The sequence below is a fragment of the Capra hircus genome, assembly GCF_001704415.2.
Source record: "Capra hircus breed San Clemente chromosome X unlocalized genomic scaffold, ASM170441v1, whole genome shotgun sequence".
NCBI lineage: Eukaryota > Metazoa > Chordata > Mammalia > Artiodactyla > Bovidae > Capra > Capra hircus.
This window is the reverse complement of record NW_017189517.1, coordinates 25,158,776-25,184,794: the sequence shown is the minus strand read 5'-3', so window position 1 is coordinate 25,184,794 and position 26,019 is coordinate 25,158,776. Positions and strand designations below refer to the sequence as shown.

The 26,019-nt window shown below is 41.5% G+C and overlaps 1 protein-coding gene across 1 annotated transcript in view; it reads left to right on the top strand.

Annotated features, from left to right (window-relative positions):
• Positions 1 to 26,019, top strand: part of IL13RA1 (interleukin 13 receptor subunit alpha 1) — a 76,025-nt gene that overhangs the window by 4,713 nt on the left and 45,293 nt on the right. Inside the window, exons 2-6 of the mRNA XM_018044222.1 lie at positions 1,575 to 1,714; positions 7,454 to 7,592; positions 8,832 to 8,952; positions 21,017 to 21,204; positions 24,322 to 24,473. Coding sequence (XP_017899711.1) covers positions 1,575 to 1,714; positions 7,454 to 7,592; positions 8,832 to 8,952; positions 21,017 to 21,204; positions 24,322 to 24,473 — 740 coding nt within the window. The remainder of the gene's footprint in view (positions 1 to 1,574; positions 1,715 to 7,453; positions 7,593 to 8,831; positions 8,953 to 21,016; positions 21,205 to 24,321; positions 24,474 to 26,019) is intronic.

Sequence of the window (26,019 nt, the reverse complement as noted above, 5' to 3'; positions counted from 1 at the left end):
CTAATAGGAACAATGTTTTCATTAAAGGCTGTATATGTGATAAACGATTTGTCTTCAAAAATGTCATTGACGAGATGTCAGAAAGGCCAAAATGGAATAACTGTATATTAAGTCCTAACTTAAATCCTAACTTTTAATCACTTAAAATCTTAACTTAAAATCATTGTCCCCTGAGCCATTGGTGCCCCCTGGCACAAGCTGGGTTTAAATGCAGTGCAATAGGAACTCCCTGCTTCTACAAGGACTTGGCTTGCTGTGGGCTGCTCCTCCCCACAGGTGGGCCTTTGGTCTACCTTTCAGAAATGCTAATGGTAGTTAAGTCAGAAATGGTGGGCTGAATATTGAGAATTCATGGCCGGTGCAGGCTGCCGTGTAGAAAACTGATTTTGGGGGGAATCACAACTACATAGTGCCTGTCAGATTGATGTTTTGGGACAAATGGCATTTTTTTGTTCAGTTAAAAAGGAAGGTAATGCTATAAATATTGCATATCATGTAAGAGGACCAGAGCACTCCAAAGTGTTGGCATAGAGTATAAAATATAACTACCTATTGATAAGTTAATATAGCTGTAGTTCTTAAGTAATTAATAATGATTTAAGTTTCCATTAAATAACTGAGTTTTGCAGTAATTTTCGACTTATAGAAAAATTGCAAAGATAGTACAGAGAAGCCCTTATCCAGTCTCTGTGGTGGGGGGGGGCAGTGGTGATTGTGGTAGTCTTGGCCTCAGGAGAAGTTCTCAGGAAAGTTTGAAATGATATTTCCTTTCCCTCTCTGTTTCCTTCCCTGCGTTTGGCAGAAGCATGAAAACTCCTTTCCCTGGTCCTAAAGCTGAATCCAAAATAATAGAGTCAGTAAATACTTGGTGGAGACAGTGGTGGGTTTTCTCTAAATGAAACACATTTTTCAAGACATTGGTTCACTGTTTCTCCTCTTCTCTTCCCTCTTCAGATTTGCCAGAGCTACAGTTCCAGCTGTTCAGTGTCAGACCTCAAGGGAGCAACCAGGGCTGTTAAATGTCTCTCTCAGTACTTCTTTGGAATAGGCATAAAAAAAACAATTACCAGGTCATGTTAGCAAGCACAGTTAAAGATGAGCCACTTCAACACATTCACAGAACTGCTGAGAGGGAAGTGTCTATATTGAGTGCCCTTTGGTGAGCAAGTGTAGGGGACCCCAAATACCCACAGGAGGAAAAGTTGGATGTTTAAGAATGTACTGTCCTCTGGGTTCACCCTATAGCAGGTGATGCGGCATGGGAGCCACACTTCCTGGGTTTGCATCTCACCTCTGTCATTTACCAGCCATGGGATATTGGGCAAGTGACTCAAAGCCCTTGTCTTGGTCGCCTCATCTTTACAAGCTGATAGTCCCTGTGTTCTAAGGTTGTGAGGACTGAGCAGATTCATTTGTGGAGAGTACTTAGGATACTACCTGGGTCAGTAAATGTTAACTCTCATTAACTCAGTTTAATGATTCCTGGCCTCTAGGACTTGGAGGAAAAATGAAATGAACCACTGAAAACACTGGCTGCTGTTGATAAATGTGTTTCCTGTGCTTGATTTGAACAGAATCTCAGCCACCTGTGACGAATTTGAGTGTTTCTGTTGAAAACCTCTGCACCATCATATGGACATGGAATCCTCCTGAGGGAGCCAGTCCGAATTGTAGTCTAAAGTATTTCAGTCATTTTGGCAACAAACAGGATAAGGTAAGTTTTCTGGAACAGATCACACTGTGAACAACTGTGAGTTGGAGCTAAGAATGAGCTACATTCTAATCTCACTTCAAAGTGAGGTTTTTAGTTTGAGTCGTGTCCAAATTTTTTAACTGGGAAAATTATGGAAACAACTATGTCCAAAACTGAACATCAGAAAATATTTGCTAATCAAATATAATTGAGGTTATTACTCTCTTAGGAAATATTAGGTATCATTGTCTAGTAGGCACTCCATAAATAATTAATTATGTTAAAATTGGTTCCTATAGGCACTCCATGAATAATTAATTATGTTAAAATTGGTTTCTGTATTGTTGCCTGAAGCATTGTATTTATATAAGACTCTCAGTTTCTCAGGGAATTTTCTCATTTACCATCTCATTAATCACATGCACAGGTAGATATGCAAGATCTATGTGATGCCAAAGAAAATGGCCATATGGAAAGTGAAAAAAATAAGATGTCCGTGATAGGTGGGATTGACTAGAAGATTCCCTGATATTTGAGGAAAAATGAGAGAAACTTTCAGCTTTTCCCAGTCAGATGTACAACCAATTTCAGTGAATTTTTGTTAACAAGATTTCGGATTCTTTATGATAATCGTATTTAACTTAAATTTCTCTTAAGAGCCTTATTGGTTTGTAGCCCCTTATAATTGACAGGTTCCTCAAAGCACCATATTGTCTGTTCAGAACTGTTTTATACCTGTATACACTCTGGTTTCTGCATCTGCAGACTCAACCAACTGCAGGTGGAAAATATTCAGGAAAAAAAAAATCCCAGAAAGTTCCAAAGCAAAACTTGAATTTTTCAAACTGTCAACTATTTCCATATCATTTGCATTGTACTAGGTATTATAAGTCATCCAGAGATGATTTAAGTATAGGAGAGGATGGGCAGAGGTCATATGCAAACACTGAGTGAAGTGAGTAAGAAAGTCGCTCAGTCGTGTCCAACTCTTTGGGACCCCATGGACTGTAGCCTACCAGGTTCCTCCATCCATGGGATTTTCCAGGCAAGAATACTGGAGTGGGTTGCCATTTCTTTCTCCAGGAGATCTTCCCGACCCAGGGATTGAACCCAGGTCTCCCGCATTGTAGGCAGACGCTTTACCGTCTGAGCCACCAGGGAAGATCCAAACACTAGGCCATTTTAAATAAAGGACTTGAGCATCCACACATTTTGGTGTCTACAGGAGGCCCTGGAACCAATGCCCCTCCCATGTAAGAGGGGTGATTCTTCTTTCAGTGTGTGGGTGGGGAAGATGGAGGATGTTTGGGATTGAATTTGCCCAGGATTTTGAGGAGGCCAAGGAGAAGTTGTTATTAATGACAGTACTTCGGCTCAGTGAACTGTGGAATCATCATGTCCAGGCAGTTTGGTGGCAGGAAGAGTCCGGAGAACTAGTTAGTGCACCATGCTGCTAGCTCAGTGGCCTGGGGTAAAGTCCTTAACCTCTCTGAGCCTTCATTTCCTTGTGTGTAAACTGTGGCTTTACACTTCTCTGGCTTGCTGGGACACCAAAACTAATGTATGGGAAAGCTTAATGAAGAAAGGATGAAATGGGCTCTCCCTCCTGAGGGGAACTTGCTAATCTGCCTTCCCACAGAGGTACTAATTGTAGTTTAGATGTTGATTGATAAGAGGCTGGTCAGTTCCAAGTATTTGCCTTTTAAGAGAGGTCCTCCAAATGCGGAAGCCAGTGAAACTCTGGTAGACCAGTTCCCCTTTTCACATTGTTGGCTTCCTCTTGTTCCTAAGGATGGGCCTTAGACAGTTGGAGTCTTAGTGACAGCTTCTGGTAGTTCAGCCTTGAGAAATTACAGGAAAGACCCTTGTTAGTGTGTCACCTAAATAATCTAACTGAAACCCCCAGGAGAGGTCACCATCTTTCTAACAGGGCCTTGTTCATTAGCCTGTCAGCCATACTCAAGGATCAGTCAACTAGATATGCTGACGTGCCAGCCTAGAAATGGGGCTGACTCCTCAGTATAGTTACAGAAACTTAGACATAAAAGTAACTTTAGGAGGCAGTCGAATCAGAATTGGGTTGGAAATTTTGTCTCTTCCGCTTTCAAGTCTTGTGGCCTTAGGCAGGCAAATCATTTAACTTCTCTGAGCCTGAGCCTCCATTTTCTTGTTTGTAAAATGCTGGGGTGGGGTGGGGGAAGGCTAGTAAAAATACTTACTTCATATAAACGATGTACATTTATGAAAGGAGATAATGTTTGTGATATACCTGGTACAGAGTTTGTGTTCAGTAACTGTTAGCTTTTATTATGATTACTGTTAGATCGAATCATGTAAAATTGTTTCTTTTATAGGTCATATGTATGGTTCGACTAGTATTATTGTTTAATCTTGGTCCCTCCCTTTTGCTCCCAAAGAGACCTATAAAGCATGGCCTCTGCCTAAGGCCTACTCATTTATTGCAGGCATTTGCATCATTGAAGGCTGCCAATGTCAGGACTGTGATAAACACAGATTATCCCTTCCAATCAGTGATGGGGGATTTTCTGTCTGGTCCTTTTGAAGTTTACAATCCTGAGTCTGAGAATCAGTGGCAGGAGAGATTTTCTTCCCCTCACTCTGTCCTTTGAATATAGCATTAATGTCTTGAGACCACACTGGGATGTATATATTGTTATTGTTTAGTCACTAAGTCGTGTCTGACTCTTTGCAACCCCATGGACTGTAGCCTGCCAGGCTCCTCTCTCCATGGGATTTCTCAGGCAAGGACACTGGTGTGGATTGCCATTTTCTTCTCCAGGGGATCTTCCTGACTCAGGGACTGAACCCACATCTCCTGCTTGGCAGGTGGATTCTTTTCCACTGAGACACCAGGGAAGGCCCAGGCTTTGAAGCATATTGATGCAGTGGCATTATAATAGTTTGTATGTGTTATGGTGTTTTTGTGACCATCTAATGGTCCCAAATTGCTAAATGAGGTAAATCATTGAGGTCATTTTCAGTCTTCAGGTTGGAGAAACATTAAGATGAGACATAGAGAATCGTAGATAATTAAAAAAAAAAAAACAGAAGACTAGTTCAAGTGGCTGCCCTCCACCAGTGTTTTAGCGATATCTAATCTGGCAATTAGAAGGATCTGGCCTCAGATTTTAGATTTCTTTCATCATCAAGAGACAGGTGAGTCTCACTTGGTGAATAAATTAAAAGGCTCTTGTTCTGTCTAGGCATCCAAAGAAGCTAAAGGTCAAGCTGACACCCCTTTCCTTCTGAGAAAGGATTAGGAATTGGGAAAGCTGCAGCCTAGCCAAATGAACGTTGGTCTTGAGAGGGAGGGATCACCTCAGGACTCTGGCCTTGATTTTTGATAAATTTTCAAAGGAGCCCAGACTCTCTGCGGGGTGGAGCATAATGTCATACAGCAGCTACCAGTTGAATGAGTCACCACAGCCGAAAGTCACGTGGAAGCCATCAGACATACTTCATCAAGATCTGCTGGGAGGGATCTGGTTCCTGGTCTGATAGAGAGAGGCACACTTGACTTGGCAGTTATTGACAACTGGGATTCCTACTTTATTCATGCCAGTTTAATATTATTTGCCTTGAGCTTCAGAAGAGAATTTATTTTAAGTATTTCATCTTTTCTCCAACCATGTCTTTTCTAAGTTATTTTATTATTCATTTGCTCAAAACAAAAGGTTCAGATTTAGGTACTAAAGTATGTTTTTAATTTATGAAATTCTATTTATTAAAAATATTTGTGTAATAAAATTCAGCCCACTCACTGGAACAATATCTAGTATAATAAGATAACTGAGATTTTTCATTGATGATTCTCACTGATGGCATTTGACCATGCATTTTCCCCTGGGTGTCCTCAAATGGCAAACACAGCTTCCACACAAGAATTATCAAGGATTCTTGGTCAGGGCGGCTCCTTCAGGGGTATATAGGACTTTTGCTCAGTAAAATAATGTGGTTGGTGAAATGTGCATTTAGAGCTTCCCTGCCATCATCAGCAAAAATCCTGGGACTGGTCGTCAGTTTCACAGGTTGAGAAACCTCATTTCCTCAGCACACATTCATCAATCCAGGGCCAGTTCCTTACTTCATCATGGGAACAAGAATGTCAAAACACTCTCAAGAGTCTTTCGAGAAACCTCATTTCCTCAGCATGCATTCATCAATCCAGGACCAGTTCCTTACTTCACCATTAGAACAATAATGGTGAAACAGTCTCAAGAGGCTTCTGTTGGCACAGCTGGTATGTTCCATCCCTGTAGGCAGCAACTGTATGGAAAGCAAAATGATAAGTAGGTTCCTTGGCAAGGAGTCAGGAATTTGTTGTGAAAATGTACTTGGCTCAGAATAGCTGGAGGCACCACTGAGGGTAGGCATGGCTTTGCTGCTGGGACAAACCTACTCAATGTTCATGGACCGAATCACCTTTTCTCCCCATCACAATTTTGTTTGCAGACATTTCTTTTTCTTTTCTTCCAGGGCTGACCAACGAACTCCTCTTTTAGAGTGCTGTCTTGCCTAGTCCTTAGAGCTATTCAGTGTCTCAAAAAGTGTTGTTTTTTCCCCTGTGTTTTTGCTATGGTTTGTTGCTTGATGCTTGGCTGGCTACCTCTCAGAGGACATCCTTGGGTCCTCATTTTGAGAGTCTCTCACAGTCACCTTCATGCTCAGCTGCTGGCAGGCATCTGAAATGGCAGAGTAGCCCCTTTAGAGTGGTAAATAGGGGTAATGCTGACAAAATTTCCCCTTCATGGCTCTCAGCACGTATATAAAAGGAAATGCTGTCTCCAACTTGAGTCAGAAAATATTACAAAACAGGAAGCGCCTTGAAACTCTGATTAAAAGCAGCTCCATTCTTAATAATTCCAACTCTGCCACCTTGGAAAATGTGAATTTCCTGAAGAGTCCTTTAATCTCGTTATTCTAAATCATAATAACAACATTTGTGATTTTTATCTGTAGGCTGTCTATAAATTGGCTTTCTGTGGTTCCACAAAGCTTATCTACCTTTCAGAATAAGAGTGTGCTGCACTCAGTGCATGTCTGCCCTTATCACTCCTATGTTTATGTGAGATCATCAAAACGGTCAGTGCAGAAAGATGTTTGGTGAAAAGTCGTTCCTCAGCCCTCAGGCTCCCCTTCTTTACTTCCTCTCCTCAGAGGTGACCAGAGTTGCCAGATTCTTAGACCAGTTCATTTGACCTTAATCTTGATGTTATACTATGTCTACTTGGAAGTGAATTTTGATAATCTCACTGTGTTTCCTTTGAGATTGCTCTTAGATAGTTGACATGTTAGCATGGTAGGTTTATAGAAAATGTCATGATGTTTATACATGAAAATGTGTGGAACTGTCTCTTATTTCTATCAGGGTTTCTCAATGGTGGCACTACTGCCATTTAATGTAGGATAATTCTTTGTTGTGGGGGGAGGGAAGGCTGTCCTATGCCTTGTAGAGGGTTTAGCAGCATCCTTGGCCTCCGCCCACTAGATGCCAGTAGCAGTTCACTCTGCCCCCTGCCCTCCCCCCGCCAGTTATGACAACTAAACATGTTTCTAGACATCAACAAATGTCATCAACGGGTGGGAGAACAGAACCACCCCCAGTTGAGAATCACTGAACTGCATAGCATTTGCTAACTTTTCATTTTCTTTACACACTTCAGCATGCAAATGTTTTATTACATAAATGTATTTCTGTGTATTGGCTACAGCAATACCTTTTAAATTTCTTTACCTTAGAAAATTGCTCCAGAAACTCATCGTTCAAAAGAAGTGCCCCTGAATGAGAGGATCTGTCTGCAGGTGGGGTCCCAGTGCAGCACCAATGAAAGTGAAAAGCCCAGCATTTTGGTGGAAAAGTGCATCTCGCCCCCTGAAGGTAACAACCGAAAGCACTATCTCTTGGCATTTAGAGAATACATCCAAATTATCTACCTGCTTATGTTCATTAATTCATTCCATTTTCAAACACTTGAGTCTAATAAGTGTCAGGCACTTGTACTAGATGCTGACAACACACTGATAACTGTGAGATGCTCACAGACAACTTGAATGACCATGCCTGGTAGTTATAGAGTACTGAATAATTTGGAAAGTAATACACACTGGCACACCCTCACATGCACACACGCACGTGCACACATGCCTTTCCCCCGAATCGAGCTTCTTAAGTTTATTCTGTGAAATGACAAAGGTGTGTGTTATTATCCTGATTCATTTTATGAGGAAGAAGGAAACTGAGTGAGTTGCTGTAGATCTTCAGATCCTAGATCCAGTGCCTTAAAAAAATAACAAAAATATTATTCAGTATGGATAAGAGGCTGGGAGCATGGTTTATAACAACTTAACCTCCCCTATTCTCATTTCCCAAGGAGTTTAATAATCTGAATAAAGCCTAAACTGTATTATGACCAAAAGGTGGTTGGTGATACAAAAAATTATATTATGACAAAAAGTAGCCTTTTAAGGATCACGAGAGATAGCAGGTTTGAATTTTAAACAAAGGCATTTAATTTAGAGATATTATATCATAACTTAAAAGGCTTTCTAAAGGTAGAGATTTCAGGTCAGTAAGATTTTCTGGCTCCTGAGACCATAACACGCAATAGGCAGTGACTAAGTGTTATATTTTGTTTACCTTTCCCCAGAATGCTTCAAGAGGAATGTTTGTTTAATTTTTAAAACAAGATATGTCAGTATTGCTCAAATGACAGGAAGGTAAATTATAACTCAGTAAATGTATTTTTTTAAACAACGAGTAGATATAACGGTTTTTTATGTTTTCACATTCATTTAGGAAACTTCATAGTCATTTCCTACGATTGAAATGTTGTTTGCCCTTTAAACTCTCTCTCCAGTTAGGAGTACAAGAGTTAAGGTCCCTCGATAGTAAAGATGTCTTCTTAATCTGAGGAGATGAGAGAGAAAGTTGTGAGCAAATTAGATTTGAGTTTTCTCCCTCCTGGGTGCCTTCTGGGTCAAATGGGACTGAGAGGTTAGGGGTCAGCTTTCTGGAGAAGCAGCCTGAAGCACCCTCATCACCCCGAGCCCTCAGAGTGATTGGCTAGCTGGCACTACAAGGAGAGGACAGTCGTAAACTCTCGGCTGGATGTTCTAGGTGATCCTGAGTCTGCTGTTACTGAGCTCCAATGCATTTGGCACAACCTGAGGTACATGAAGTGCACTTGGCTCCCTGGAAGGAATACAAGTCCTGACACTAACTACACTCTATACTACTGGTGAGTATGGACAGTACACTTACTTACTGCAGAGGGACTGACTGTGATTGCATTGGGAACCTTTGAAACTAACCTAGTTAAAACGTAAACAGAATACCCTATTCCTTTCTATAGTTTGCTCTAATGAAAAATGCATCTGCTTTTGGTGTCTCATTAAAAAAAAAAACAACCTTAAAAAATAATTATAGATCCACTGGTATGTTGCAAAAAATATCCAAAGAGATCCCATTTACCCTTCACTCAGTTGCTTTCAATGGTAACATCTCATATATAGGGTGCAGTATTAAAACCAGAAAATTGACATTGGTGTAGTCCACTGACTTTATTCCAATTTAACCAGTGTTCCGTCCAGGCATTTGGATGTGTATGTAGTTCTATGCAGTTTTATCATATGCAAAGATGCAGAACAGTTCCATTACCACAGGGAGCCCTCTAGTTGCCCTTTTATTTATTTTTAAAAATCAGTTAATCTGTTTGGCTGCACCTGATGTTAGTGGCTACATGAGAGATCTTTAGTTGTGTTATGTGGGATCTAGTTCCCTGACCAGGGATCAAACCCAGGCCCCCTGCATTGAGAGTGAGAAATCTTAGCCACTGGACCACCAGGGAAGTCCCAAGTTGCCCTTTTATAGCTACACCCACCTCCTTCCTGTACCCCCTCTCCCCACACTCCTCTCCCCCAAGTCTCTAACCTCTGTCTGGCAACCACTCATCTGTTCTCCATCTATAATTTTGTCATTTTAAGAATGTAACAGGAACAGAATCATACAAAATATATTAATAACTGTCAGAGGCTGACTGTATTTTTCAGTCTCTGCCTAATACTCTGGAGATCCATCCAAGCTGTTGTATATATCAATAGTCCATTTATTTTTCTTGCTGAGTGGTGTTCTATGATATGGATGTATCAGTTTGTTTAACCTTTTATTCACTAAAGGATATCTTGGTTATTTTCAGTTTTTTTGCAAGTATGAAGAAAGCGGTTATAAATATTCATGTTCAGGTTTTTTTGTGAATATCACTTTTCAGTTCTCTGGAACAAATGCCTTAGGGTATAATTGCTGGATCATATGGTAATTGCATATTTAGTTTTATTAAAAAACCGCCAAATTATTTTCTAGAGTAACTGTATTGTTTTACATTCTCACAAGCAATATATGAATGATTGGTTTTTATCTTTCAAAAGGAAAATTATATCATTCCCAGAGTTAAAAAGTAGTTTAGTGCCCCAGAGAATGACTTATATTTCCTATGTGTGACTGTATCTACAAAATTTGTTAAATTTCTAAATTAATCTTTCATTATTTCCTTTCCTTTGGAGCCTAGAATTGCTTATTAACAACAGAATAGGTAAGAAAGAACCAGGTTAATCAACTGAATTTAGTAAAACCTGAGCATACATAGTGGGTAAAGCTCTGAATGGTGAGCAGAGATAAGAAACCTGTCTCTTTACTCCTGAAGCTTCATTGTAGAGGTGACAGCGCTGGACACAGTAGTTCATGTAGAAAGAAGAGTACATGCTGGAGGCTTGCAGAAGTGTAGACAGGCTCTGTGAGAAGTGAGGGTGGAGCTTGGCATGGTGGTGGAGCGAGGTGAGAGGCATTGCTGAAGGGGTGGACTGCCAGATAGGGAAGTGTCTCTGAGGCTGGAGGCTGGCGCTGAGGCAGAATGGTCTCAGGACCGGGAGTATTTAGTTTATGTGATTCCAGGTAGGGAAGCAGGAAGTCTGATGTTGGCAGAGTGCCCTGCACGTGGCTTTGTCCCCCCATCTGTCATTCATTCACACTGTTTCTGAGAGAGTGGGGTATGGAGGGCCACATCCAGAACTTCCGAAGTTATAGGATGAACAGGGCCTTTATCCTGGAATGTCCATTTTGCCCAATGACTGGATGAAAAGTAGGAATACTTTTGGTACGTGACAACCCTCGTGGCTATATGATGGAATAGGACACCAAAAAATCACATGAATTTTTTAATGGAAACCTCCCAGGTGGCCTGGAGGTTGTCATTCCCTCTCTTCCCCTGTCCCCAGAGGTGCTCCCAGGCAAGTTGAGGGGCACTGCAGGTGAAGGCAGACAGCATTGAATTCACGTGGTTTAGTCTGGAGTCCCCCTGACTCCCTAGTACAGATCATTTTCATGTGAGGTTTGCAGTTTCACTTGCCTGCTGGTGGTACCTGTTGCTTCTCCTTTACTTTAAGCCCTTCAGTGGTTCCTGGCACCTATGGGCTAAAGTCCAAACTCATCAGCAGGAGCAACAAAGCCTTTTATGCTCGCCCTCCTAACTGGCTCTGTCGCCTCAGTGTCATCCTGCACCCACCACCCAACCCACACTGAACTTCTTTCAGTTCCTCAAACTCACTCTTCAGACACTCAAACAGAAGAGTGGCATACAGACCCAACATTCAGGCAGAATAGTGGAAGCACTCTGCATGCCCTTGTGGCCCAGGCCTTGCCTGTTCACCTGGACGTTTCTAACTTGTCCTTATCTCAGCTCAGGCATCTCTTCCCTTCCGGAAAGCCTTCCTTGACCTCTCTAGCCTAGGTACGTGCCCGGTTGTCATGTACCATAGTACCTTGTACTTTCCTGTGTCATAATACTCAGCACATTGCGTTGTCATTTCCTGTTTACTTAGTGGTCATCCTCTCCAGGCTACCGTCTCCCTTGAGAGCAGGGGCTGTGTCTTATTCCCCCACACCCCATGCCTGACACACGGGAGGTGCTCTGAATAGGTTTTTTGAACGTTTGGATGACAACATTCAGGATTGGGGTGAGGACTTAGGGGGCAAGGATAAGCAACTCAGGAGCATTATCATAAGTCATATCACTTCAGTCGTGTCTGACTCTGTGTGACCCCATAGACGGCAGCCCACCAGGCTCCCCGTCCCTGGGATTCTCCAGGCAAGAACACTGGAGTGGGTTGCCATTTCCTTCTCCAGTGCATGCAAGTGAAAAGTGAAAGTGAAGTCGCTCAGTTGTGTCCGACCCTCAGCGACCCCATGGACTGCAGCCTTCCAGGCTCCTCTGCCCGTGGGATTTTCCAGGCAAGAGTACTGGAGTGGAGTGCCATTGCCTTCTCCACAGGAGCATTATAATTCAGGAATAAAAAGAGAGAAGGATGGAGTAGATCTGCCTCCCCAAGAACTAAGCCTTAAAAGAAGCAGCCTGGCCCTGGTGATGTTTTGGTGAAGTCTGGAGAGAGCCGTTACTATAGGCTTAGGATCCCTGAGTTTATTATGCTATTAATTCCTCTTGATTTTCCTAGAGTTATTATTGGTAAAATCACACGGAAAACCTTCAAAGAGTCTGTCTTTAGCTGGGGCAGGGAAAGGAAGGGAAGAAGTCTTAAAACTTTATCTCAGTCCATGGCAGACTGTGTAGGAAAGTAACCCAAATATAGAAATTAGGGTAGCTCTGAGAGAGAAGATAGCCTAGCCCTTGGAGTTCTTATTAGACAAATTTAGGGAAGTGCCTTGGAGCATGTGTTGTTATTTAGTCGCTCAGTTGTGTCTGACTCTTTTGCAACCCCATGGACTGTAGCCCACCAGGCTTCTCTGCCCATGGGGTTATCCTAGGCAAGAATACTGGAATGGGTTGCTATTTCCTCCTCCAGGAGAACTTCCAGACCCAGAAATCAAACCCACATCTCCTGCGAGTCCTCATTAGTTATCTGTTTTATATATAGTAGTGTGTCGTGCTCAATCAGTTGTGTTTGACTCCCTGTGGCCCCACTGACTGTAGCCTGCCAGGCTCCTCTGTACATGGAATTTTCCAGGCAAGAATACTGGAGTAGGTTGCCATTTCCTCCTCCAGGGGATCTTCCTGAGCCAAGGATCAAACCTGCATTTCCTCCATTGGTAGGTGGATTCTTTACCATTGAGCCACCTGGAAAGCCCCACCTTGGGGCATATACCAGCACAAAATGAATCTTAGTGCAGATTACAAAACCAGCATCCCCTCTGGATGAATAAATTATCAAAAACTGGCCCAACCAAATAAGAAGGCATTCTTCTTCCTCTGGACTGAAGTGTTCAACTTCAGGGCTGATGCAGCATCTTACCAAAGCTGACCGCAGACGGTGCTTGGGCTGGTTGGCTGGCTTTCAGCCCTTAGTTCATGCTGTGGTGCAGGGATAAGCTACAGCCATGGGATGGCATCCATCCCAAGGTAGTGGGGGTTCGCTGACACCCAGTGGTGGGGGGAATGCAGCAGGGACACCACTTCTTGTCATACACATTCCCAGAGTTGGTCATCAGCATGGACTCTTCCTATAACATAGACCTGTACTGTCCGATACAAGAGCCATTAGTCACACATGACTGTGTTTACATTTTAATTTAAATTAATTAAAATTAAATCAAATTAAAACTTAAGTTGCTCAGCTTTACTAGCCAATTTCACATATGGCTAGTGGCTCCTGTACCAGACAGCACAAATTTCCATAATCCCAGAAAATTTTATTGGGCAGGCTGGTATAAATTCTGTATCTTTTGCCCTTACCACCTTATTCTCTTTTCTGGAGCCATACTGCTTGGGTTCAAATCCTGACTCTCTTTCTTACTAGCAGTGTGATTTGGGGCAAATCTCTCAGCCTCCGTTTTGTAATCTGTAAAATGGGGGTAGTAACAATAGTGCTGCCTCTTAAGGATGTTTTGAGGGCTGTTATATGAAGAGTATTTGGAGTTGGCCTAATTGCTAACATCTGTAGAGTAAGCATGCAATGAAAGTGAAAGTGAAGTCACTCAGTCGTGTCCGACTCTTTGCAACCCCATGAACTGTAGCCCACCAGGCTCCTCAGTCCATGGAATTTTCCAGGCAAGAATACTGGAGTGGGTTACCATTTCCTTCTCCAGGGGATCTTCCGAACCCAGGGATCCAACCCCGGTCTCCCGCACTGCAGGCAGACGCTTTACCATCTGAGCCACCAGGGAAGCCCATATAGCATGTAATACGTGCTAGCTATATGGTTTTTAAATTATTCATCCCCACTCCCTTGAGGATGCAGCCAGTACACAGAGCTGACCTCTTCCACCACCTCACAGAATTGGCACCTAGCCCACACCTCTTCCTCCCCGCTGTCCCCTAGAGAGATCCTTTCCAATCAAAACCACAGAAGAAAGATAATGGCTCATTCATTATCAAACAGTCAGAATTGGTTTAAGCACCAGTTTAAAATCACGTCAAACAAACTGCCAGAGACTGTTTCCCTAATCTCCAGTCAGAAAAACGTGGAGTCATTTTGAAGCCCCAGGGTGATGACTTCCAGTCCTTCAGGGATAGTCTGGCATTGAAGGGAGCCTGACCTTAATAGCTACAGACTAGCCAAGCCAATGAATTTTAGGGAATTTCTTAACAAACTAATCATCTTTAGAGTGCAGGAAGTAGTCTTTAATTTGTCCATTTCCTCCTTCTGTCCCGCAGCGTGATTTTGTGGATTTCAGTGCGTGGTTTTTAACAGGAAGCACTCAAATGCCTCCTATCTTAGGTTATCATCTAATCTTTCACAAGATTTCAAAAATTTTCTCTTCAAAATCAGTATTTTCCCTTTTGTTATTTTTTCTAAAGTACAACAAAAGATTTTTTTACAAATTTTTTATCTGGATTCCATGAGAATATGTGAAATACTCAGGGTACAATGAAAAAGGAATCTCAAAGGTTACTCATTAGAGGAGTTCCTTTCATTATTGAAAAAAATTAACTTTCTACATAGTTCTCTTTAGTTATGTAACAATAATGTTGTAAGTTTCTTCAGTTTCTATTTCTGTATGGGTGCAAAACATTTCAGGCCTGTCTGATCTAAAAACTAGTCATGGCTGTAACTTAGTTTTAAAAAAACTGTCTTCATTCATGAACCACAGGGGCCAACAACTAGGAGAAAAAATTTATATACTATCTCTTAAAGGACAAGGTCACTTTCTATATTGAAGCATTTCTTTGAACAGCCTTTGAAGAAGTAAATACATTAGATCTGAATTAAAAATTTTTTTTTGTTTTTGTTTTTTAAAAAAGACATTATTTAAAGCAGTTCTAGGTTTACAACAAAATTGAGAGGAAGGTACAGAGATTTTCCGTATACCCACTGCCCCTACAATTAATAGCTTCCACCATTATCAACACCCCTCACCAACAGTACATTTGTTACAACTGATGAAGCTACATTGATATATATCATCACCACCGGAATTCTGTATAGTCTATATTAGGGCACACTCTTGGTCTTCTACATTTTATGGGTTTGGACAAATGTATGACATATATCCATTGTTAGAATTATCATACAGAGTACTTTCATTGCCCTAAAAATTCTCTGTGTTCCACTAATTCATCTCTCCCCTACCCCAACCCCTGGCAACCATTGATTTGTTTATTCTCCTAGTTTTGTCTTTTCCAGGATTTCATCTGGTTGGAATCAGACAGTATGTAGCATTTTCAGATGGACTTCTTTCACTTAATAATACACATGTAACAGTCCTCCATATCTTTTCATGGCTTGATAGTTCATTTCTTTTTGGTGCTGAATAACATTTCACTGTCTGGATGTATCACAGCTTATGTATCCATTTAGTGACTAAAGGACATCTTGATTGCTTCCAAGCTTTGGCAGTGATGAATAAAGCTGCTTTAAACTTTTGTATGCTGGTTTTTGTGTAGATATAAGGTCTCAATTTCTTTTGATAAATACCAGAGAGCACAATTGCTAATCATATGGTAGGAACATGTTTGGTTTTGTAAGAAACTGTCTTCCAAAGTGGCTGTACCATTCTGTATTCCCACCAGCAATGAGCAAGAGTTCCTGTTGCTCCACATCCTCATCAGCATTTGATACTGCCGATATCTGGATTATGGGCATTCTGACCGGTGTGTAGTGGTATCTTATTGCTTTCATTTGCATTTCTCTGATGATATGTGCTTATTTGTCATCTGTATGTCTTTGGTGGAGTGTCTGTGAAGATCTTTGGCTCAGTTTTTAGTTGAGTATTTTGCTTTATTGTTCAGTTTTATGAGTTCTTTGTATTTTTGACTAACAGCCCTTTATCACATGTGTCTTTTGCATACATTTGCTCTCCCGCCCCTCCAGTGTTTGGCTTCTTTTCTTATTCTCTTGATATTATCTTTTGCAGAAGTATTTAATTTTAATGAAATTCAGCTTATCAATTATTTCTTTTAAAGATCATGCCTTGGATGTTATATCTAAAAAGTCATCACCATACCCAAGATTGTCTAGGTTTTCTCCTATGTTATCTCCTAGGAGGTTTATAGTTTTGCACTTTACATTTAGGTCTGTGATCCATTGTGAGTTTAGCTTTGTGAAGAATATAAGGTCTGTGACTAGATTTTTTTTTTTTACATGTGGATATACAGTTGTTCCAGCACCATTTGTTGAAGAGACTATTTGGGCTCCAATGTATTGCCTTTGCTCCTTTGTCAAAGATCAATTGACTGTATTTATGGGAAAGATCTGCTTTTTATAAGACTGGATTTGTAGCACAGTCCCCTGGAGAATTGCTGTCAAAATGCTTATCTTAGTCCCTGGGCAAAACCTTCTAAGTAGGATTCTCTGGGAGAGGGGTTGAGTGACCTGCATTTTTCAAATGACCACAGATGATTCTAAAGTAAACAAATCAAGGGTTTGGGACTCTTTCCTCTTAGTTCATTTTCTAAATTGTCTTCCTTTTCTGCGGAACGTTTGCACATCTCCCTTGTGACTGATGATGTAAGGCTTGACTCTGTGTATTCTCCTAGTTACTATAAAAGAGAATCCTTTGATAACCTAGACAAAAAGTGTAATGAGCACATTCTGTCTGCCTGTACTGTGCTAGATGATCACTGGGGAAAGGTCTATGTAGAGGTTTTTGGAAATGAGAAAGAAGATATCAGCATTTAGAGCCACACAGTAGAGTAAGACACTTAGAAAGACCTCATGCTATGGAACATTGATCTGGCAGTGGTTCAGTTCAGTTCAGCCACTCAGTTGTGTCCAGCTCTATGCAACCCCATGGAATCTAGCACATCAGGCTTCCCTGTCCTTCACCATCTCCCAGAGTTTGCTCAAACTCATGTCCATCAAGTTGGTGATGCCATCCAACCATCTCATCCTCTATCATCTTCTTTTCCTCCTGCCTTCAATCTTTCCCAGCATCAGGGTCTTTTCCAGTGAATCAGTTCTTCACTTCAGGCGGCCAAAGTATTGGAGCTTCAGCTTCAGCATCAGCATCAGTCCTTTCAATGAATATTCATGATTGATTTCCTTTAGGATAGACTGGTTTGATCTCCTTGCAGTCCAATGGACTTTCAAGAGTCTTCTCCAACACCACAGTTCAAAAGCTTCAATTCTTTGGTGTTCAGCTTTCCTTAGGGTCCAACTCTCACATCCATACGTGACTACTGGAAAAACCATAGCTTTAACTAGATGGACCTTTGTTGGCAAAGTAATGTGTCTGCTTTTTAATATGCTGTATAGGTTGGTCATAGCTTTTCTTCCAAGGAGCAAGCGTATTTTAATTGCATGGCTGCAGTCACCATCTGCAGTGATTTTGGAGCCCAAGAAGTCTCTCACTGTTTCCACTGTTTCCCCATCTGTTTGCCATGAAGTGATGGGACCAGATGGCATGATCTTTGTATTTTGAATGTTGAGTTTTAAGCTAGCTTTTTCAGTCTCCTCTTTCACTTTCATCAAGAGGCTCTTTAGTTCCTCTTCACTTTCTGCCATAAGGATGGTGTCATTTGCATATCTGAGGTTATTGATATTTCTCCCAGCAATCTTGACTCCAGCTTATGCTTCATCTAGCCCACCATTTCACATGATGTACTCTGCATATAAGTTAAATAAACAGGCTGACAATATACAGCCTTGAGGTGTTTCTTTTCCAATTTGGAACCAGTCCATTGTTCCATGTCTGGTTCTAACATTGCTTCTTGACCTGCATACAGATTTCTTAGGAGGCAAGTCAGGTGGTCTGGTATTCCCATCTCTTTAAGAATTTTTCAGGGTTTGTTTTGATCCACACAGTCAAAGGCTTTGGCATAGTTCCAGAAGTAGATTTTTCTGGAACTCTCTTGCTTTTTCAGTGATCCAAGGGATGTTTGCAATTTGATCTCTGGTTCCTCTGCCTTTTCTAAATCCAGCTTGAACATCTGGAAGTTCTTGATTCATGTTCTGTTGAAGCCTGGCTTGAGTAATTTTGAACATTACTTTGCTAGCGTGTGAAATGAGTGCAATTGTGCAGTAGTTTGAACATTCTTGGGCATTGCCTTTTTTGGAGATTGGAATGAAAATGGACCTTTTACAGTCCTGTGACCACTGCTGTGTTTTCCAAATTTGCTGGCATATTGAGTGCAGCACTTTCACAGCATTATCATTTAGGATTTGAAATAGCTCAACTGGAATTCCATCACCTCCACTAGCTCTGTTCATAGTGATGTTTTCTAAGGCCCACTTGACTTCACATTCTAGGATGTCTGGCTCTAGGTGAATGATCACACCATTGTGGTTATCTGGGTCATGAAGATCATTTTTGTACAGTTCTTCTGTGTATTCTTGCCACCTCTTCTTAATATCTTCTGCTTCTGTTAGGTCCATATCATTTTTGCCCTTTATTGTGACCATCTTTGCATGAAATGTTCCCTTGGTATCTCTCATTTTCTTGAAGAGATCTCTAGTCTTCCCCATTCTATTGTTTTCCTCTATTTCTTGGCATTGATCACTGAAGAAGGCTTTCTTATCTCTCCTTGCTATTCTTTGGAACTCTTCATTCAAATGGGTATATCTTTCCTCTTCTCCTTTGCCTTTAGCTTCTCTTCTTTTCTCAGCTATTTGTACGGCTTCCTCAGACAGCCATTTTGCCTTTTATTTTCTTCAGGATATTCTTGATCACTGCCTCCTGTACAATGTCATGAACCTCTGCCCATAGTTCTTCTGGCCCTCTGTCTATCAGATCTAATCCCTTGAATCTATTTGTCACTTCTGCTGTATAATTGTAAGTGATTTGATTTAGCTCATACCTGAATGGTCTAGTGGTTTTTCCCTACTTTCTTCAATTTAAGTCTTAATTTTGCAATAAGGAGTCATGATCTGAGCCACAGTCAGCTCCCGGTCTTGTTTCTACTGACTGTATAGAGCTTCTCCATCTTTGGCTGCAAAGAATATAATGTCTGATTTTGGTAGGGACCATAAGGTGATGTCCATGTGCAGAATCGTCTCTTGTGTTGTTGGAAGACAGTGTTTGCTATGACCAGTGGATTCTGTTGACAAAACTCTGTTAACCTTTGCCTTGCTTCATTTTGTAGTCCAAGGCCAAACTTGCCTGTTACTCCAGGTATCTCTTATCTTCCTACTTTTGTATTCCAGTCTGCTATGATGAAAAGGACATCTTTTTTGGGTGTTAGTTCTAGAAGGTCTTGTAGGTCATCATAGAACCATTCAACATCAGCTTCTTTGTCATTAGTGGTTGGGGTATAGACTTGGATTACTGTGATATTGAGTGGTTTGCCTTGGAAATGAACAGAAATCATTTTGCTTTTTGGGGATTGCATCTAAGTACTGCCTTTCAGAATCTTTAGTTGACTATGAGGGCTACTCCATTTCTTCTAAAGGATTCTTGCCCACAATAGTAGATATAATGGTCATCTGAATTAAATTTGCCTATTTGGGTCCATTTTAGTTCACTGATTCCTAGTATGTTGATGTTTACTCTTGTTGTTTGACTACTTCCAATTTACCTTGATTCATGGATCTAACATTCCAGGTTCCTATGCAATGTTGTTCTTTACAGCATTGAACTTTACTTCTTTCACCTGTCACATCCACAACTGGGCTTTGTTTTCGCTTTGGCTCCATGTCTTCATTATTTCTGAAGCTATTTCTCCACTCTTTGCCATATTGGGCATCTACCGACCTGGGAAATTCATCTTTCAGTATCATATCTTTTTGCCTTTTCATACTTTTCATGGGGTTCTCAAGGCAAGAATACTGAAGTGGTTTGCCATTCCCTTCGCCAGTGGACCACATTTTGTCAGAACTCTCCACCATGATCTGTCCGTCTTGGGTGGCCCTACACGGCATGGCTCATAGTTTCACTGAGTTAGACAAGGCTGTGATCCATGTGATCAGTTTGGTTAGTTTTCTGTGATTGTGGTTTTCATTCTGTCTGCCCCCTGATAAGTAAGGATTGTGGTTAAAGGACACTAATAACGTCAGAGAGGTCAATCTGGAGAAGACATGAAGCCTCAAGTGATTAGGGCATGAAATAGGGTGAGAGGAATATCATAGAGAATCCCAGAGGGTTTGCAAAGAAAGAAGGTGATAGGATTTGGTGATAGGATATAAAAATGGGGGGAGAGATGATTTCAGAGGCTCTGATCTAATCAAGGAGCCCAGAGAAAATGAGCTCTGGCTGATGGCAATTGGGATAGTTAGAAGAAAAGGCAGTTTGTCCAGGAAGAGGGGGCATCTGTCTTGGCTGTTGAATTTGAGGCAAGAGTGGAACTCTAAAGTAGAGCAGTTAGAAATCTGGGACTGGCTCCAAGGCAGTAGGTCAGGATTAGGAATCCTCAGTGCAGAAATTCTAGTTGAGGAGTGGAAGTGATAAATGGGTGAGTGGATGAGGGAGTAAGAAATAGAGAGGAATTCACAGAGGGATGAAGACTGGATGTGAATTCTGTGAGAATAGAAGAAAGGAAAGGAACAAGCCAAGAGAACAAGGAAGGAGCAGACAGAGGGACTAGGGAAATTTGGAATTGAGCAGATATGGCATTTTCAGGAAGCATAAAATTTCTCATCCTGGCCTCGTACCATTTCCCATACAGAAGAGGAAAAAGAGTCAAGACTCCTATGGTTTCCATAGCTATTGAAAATACCATATTCATGAAAAAGGAACATTCATTTCTTCCTCAAGTGTGAAATGGAGCCATGTTATAAAATAGGGCTTAAAAAAAAAGCTACCCTGCCAGATTGCAAATATGGCTTTTCATGGATATCTTTAATCATTTAAAAACAAACAGACATCTGTATTTGTTTCTTGCATATGTGGTTTAAAAATAATGCAGAAGGTTATCTCATTTGCAGGCACAACAGCCTGGGAAAAATTCTTCAGTGTGAAAACATCTACAGAGAAGGCCAGCACATTGCTTGTTCCTTTAATCTGACTAAGGTGAAGGATTCCAGTTTTGAACAGCACAGCGTCCAAGTAATGGTTAAGGATAATGCAGGAAAAATCAGACCATCCTTCAATATAGTGCCTTTAACTTCTCATGGTAAGTTTTAGAAGTACTCCATGACAGTGTGGATGAAAGTGTTATGTCATCAATATGAATGATAAAAAAAAAAATTATGATTTTGGTTTGAAGATCTTCCCAGAAAAAAGGGACTATATTTATATATATTTTTCTTTGTTCCTTGTTAAAGTAGCAAGCTTTCAAATTCTCATATTTATTGTGCACATACGCCACATGCTTTATCCATGTTTACTTATGCATATGCTGAGCCTTAGAGCAAGCAGTTAGTTGTAGAATTGAGATTGGAACTCAGGCTCTCTGACTTTTTTTAGCAGTTTTAAATGTTTAGTTATTTATTTGACTTCACTGGGTCTTTGTTGAGGCATTCGGAATCTTTGATGTTCATTGTGGCAGACAGGATCTTTAGTTACAGCATGTGGGATCTAGTTCCCTGACCAGGGATCAAACCCAGGCCCCCTGCATTGGGAGCACAGAGTCTTAACCACTGGAGCACCAGGGATGTCCCTCTCTGACTCTTAAGATCTATTTTCTTTTACTTACACTCCAGAGGATGATGCTGCAGAATAAATGTGATTTAATATAGTTCCTGAATAATCTGTCTCTTTGTCTAACAACAACAACAAAAAGCTTAGACTGGAGATGGAGTGATCAGGAGTGATATTCAAACTGTCTAACATTTTGAGTAACCCAGGCACGGATCAATGAGAACAAACAGTGCAGCTGAGTTTCAGCCCATTACAAAGAGCCCTCAACTTGAAAACAAAATACCTGCTTAAGGTCACTTTGGATATGGCATATACACTCTAATTTCCTCTTCATCTATAAAAGGGGGTACATAGTCCCTCTTGAACTCAGAGGATTGTTGTAAGGTCCAAATGATGTGACATGTGTAAAAGCATTTTGTATATCTCTAAAGCAGAGTCATATGTGCTTAGTCACTCAGTCGTGTCTGACTCTTTTCAACCCCAAGGACCATAGCCCGCCAGGCTCCTCTGTCCATGGGGATTCTGCAGGCAAGAATACTGGAGTGGGTTGCCATGCCCTCCACCAGGGGATCTTCCCAACCCAGGAATCGAACCCAGATCTCCTGCATTGCAGGCAGATTCTTTACCTCCTGAGTCACCAGGGAAGCCACATTATATTTACTTATTTGCTATAGCATCACAACAGGGAGCTCTGATTCTAGCTAAAGTGGTACACAGAAAATTTACAAGCAAATAATCATGAATTGACAAAGGTTCCCAAGTCTGTGAGCAGAACACTATTTACTGCCCTTTCAGACAGTCGTGGAAGTCAACTCTAATAGTGCACCCAAGGCAGCTTAGTTTGTAGGCCAGGGGAGTGAGGTTGAGGCAACTTGCCAAATGGAATCATTTGAAGCAAAGCCCTTCTCTCTCCTCCCCCTTGCTTGGAAGCTTGTCCTCGATGGACCTTTTAAAGCTCATTTTGCTGCTCTTCTACCTAGAGATGAGTGGTGATATAAGAGATGAGTGGGAGATTCTTGTTAGCCAGAAGAGGATGTTGTGAAGTTGTTTTCTATTAATTGTCCACTCTCTTTTGTTGCTTGGTCTTAAGCATAGTTGACTCCTCAAAAACTAAATTGACCAGGCTAATTTCTTTTTTTACTTTCTTTTAAATTATGATTATATAACATTAAATATGCCATCTTAACCATTTTCAAGTGTACAGTTCAGTAGTGTTAAATATATTCACAGTATTGTGCAGTAGATCTCTAGAACTCTCTCATTTTATAAAACTGAGACTTCATGCCCATGAAATACTAATTCTCCCTCCCCTACCCCTACCCCCTCCCCCGGCCCCTGGTAACCATCTTCCTACTTTCTGTTTCTATGACTTGGACTCCTTTAGATACCTCTTATAAGTGGAATCATACAGTATTGGTCCTTCTGTAATGGACTTATTTCATTAGTATCATGTCCTCAAAGTTCATCCCTGTTGTTTAGTAGCTCAGTTGTGTCCGACTCTTTGTGACCCTATGGACTATAGCCTGCCAAGCTCCTCTGTCCATGGGATTTTCTAGGCAAGAATACTTGAGTGGGTTGCCATGCCCTCCTCCAGGGGATCTTCCCAGCCCAGGGATTGAACCCACATCTCCTACATCTCCTGCATTGGCAGGTGGGTTCTTTACCACTGCACCACATGAGAAGCCCTTCATCCCTGTTGTAATCTATGATAAAACTATGCTGATGTTTTCATTGTGGTCTTTGATTGGCATAAATGAGTGCTGGCTGGGGGAACCCCTTGTACCTGATGCCCCTCAGTACCATCAGGAAGAGTCACATCTGGACCCAAGCACTTCTTTACCCCACCCCCTTGTTGTAGCTAGATGTCTGGATTATACCCCAGCCATGCCCTAACCAGATGCAGGTCAGAATCCACATCATCTGCCAGCCCGAAAGATGTTCCTTAGATCTATTTTACTAGTCAGTTTAAGCTTCCTACAGGGGACTTCCCTTCTGGTCCAATGATCAGGACTCTGAGCTTCCATTGCAGAGGACCCAGGTTCAATCCCTGATCGGGGAAATAAGATCCTGCATACTGTGTGGTGTGGCCAAAAACAAGAAAAAAAAAAAGAAAAAGAAAAAAACATAAGCTTCCTACATTAATTGTGATTAATCAGAAATTCTAGAACTGTATGTCTGATCATGTAAGGCCATTAAAAGCATCAGACCTATTTTGATTTACCTTTATGACCTTCATTGTCTCTACGCATAAGTGCTGTGCTGTGTTTAGTCACTCAGTCCTGTCCAGTTCTGTGTGACCCCATGGTCTGTAGCCTGCCAGGCTCCTCTGTGCATGGTATTCTTCAGGCAAGAATACTGGAGTGGGTTGCCATGCCCTCCTCCAGGGGATTTTCCCAACCCAGAGATTGAACCCAGGTCACCCACATTGCAGGTGGATTCTTTACCATCTGCACCACAGGGAAGCCTAAGAATACTGGAGTGGGTAGCCTATCCCTTCTCCAGGGGAACTTCCTGACCCAGAAATCGAACCGGGCTGTCCTGCATTGCAGGCGGATTCTTGACTAGCTGAGCTATTCGGAAAGCCCATATGTGTATCTCATCAAAATTAACTCTGGAAATTAATTTGTATTCTTCTGTTTCTGTCTTTCAGTGAAACCTGATCCTCCACATATTAAAAATCTCTCCTTCCAAAATGGTGACTTATATGTGCAGTGGACAAATCCACAGAATTTTCAAAGCAAATGCTTGTCTTATGAAGTAGAAGTCAATAACAGCCACGCTGAGACACATGATATTTTCTATGTAAGTTTTTTTTTAGATAGTAGTTGTTATTTAGAAATTTTTCTTGCATTTCTTACAGTGTAATAAGTTGAAATATCAATGAAAAGTAGCTCATAGATTTGTCACCTGATGATGGTTTCTCTGAAGCAGCGTGTGGTCAAAGGTTTGACAGTTTATGGTAGTATTGCCTCCAAGAGTTCAGGCATTCATTAATTCATTTGCTGAAGAGTTTTTTTATTACATGTCTATCATGTACTACCAGGCACTATTTTATGTGTATGTAACACCTGATTAAAAAAAAATTTTTGCCGATGAAGCTTACCTACTAGAAAATAAGTGCATAAATGAGCAAACTAATTTTAGAGAATGAATGCTATCCAGAAATTTAAGTGGGGTGATGGCAAGGCCTGAGGGAATATTAGGTAGGGTAGGGATCCACAGTGATGAGATTTGAGATGAGACCAGAACAGTGAGCGGGAGCTAGCCATTTGATGATCTGGAGGTGGAGGGGACAGCATGATCAAAGACTTAGGCAGGAATGAGCTTGGCAGGAGACTGGCATGACCGAAACATAGTAGGAAGAGGTGTCTGAGCCTAGAGCCGAGATCAGATTATGTAGCTACTTAGAGGCTCCGGTATGGCCGTTCAGTTTTTTTGGCGTTTGTAGCAACTAGAGTCGTCAATACTGAGTAGTTAGTATTTTTTGCATCATGTACATATATGCTCTTTGGAATCTAATATAAAACACGCAGATTAGAGGTCCCTGTGGAGTAGGAAATGGCAACCCACTCCAATAATCTTGCCTGGGGAATTCCATGGACAGAGGAGCCTGGCGGGCTACAGTCCATGGGGTCGCAAGGAGCTGGACCCCACTGAGCAACTGAGCATATACGCACGCATTGGAGCACTGGGCCTAACAGGGTGTGGCATAACCTCAGGGCCCAGTTGCATTGTTATGCTTTAGAACAGAGATCTCAAACTCAGGCCTCAAACATTTTTGTTTGGACCACAAAACAAAGTGGGGTTTTGTTTGCTTGTATATTACATTTGAATTTTCTGCCCAGATTAAAAACTGCGGTACCTGAAGGTATAGTTGCCATAAGGTGGCGCCTTAGGACCACAGGAACTGTGCCACTCACTTGTGTTACCTGCCTGGGCCCTGTGTCCATTTGAGTTTGAGAGGTTAGAAACCATGGGCTTTTACAGGAGTCCTGCATCTCACATGTGGGAAGATCCCTTGGTTCACTTGTTTTAGCTCATCATGGGAATTTCGAAAACTGAAGTATTTTATTTACTAAAATAAGCCTCTGTTGATAGGCTGTAACTCTGGAGAGAGCGACCAGGTCCACAGCTGAGCAGAGCTCTTCTGGGCATTTGCAAATGAAAGCGTTTGCTGAAGAATAATCATTCTTCATCCCAGAAACCAGGGTCCCCAAATAATGCCACAAAAGGAAAAAGCAAAGGGCTTCCAAGCGGGGAGGGGGTGAGGCTTGAATTTACAACTAAGTGAATTACTATTCCAGCCTTGACTGCTCTCTTCTGTCTGAAATCCAGAGACACATGCCGC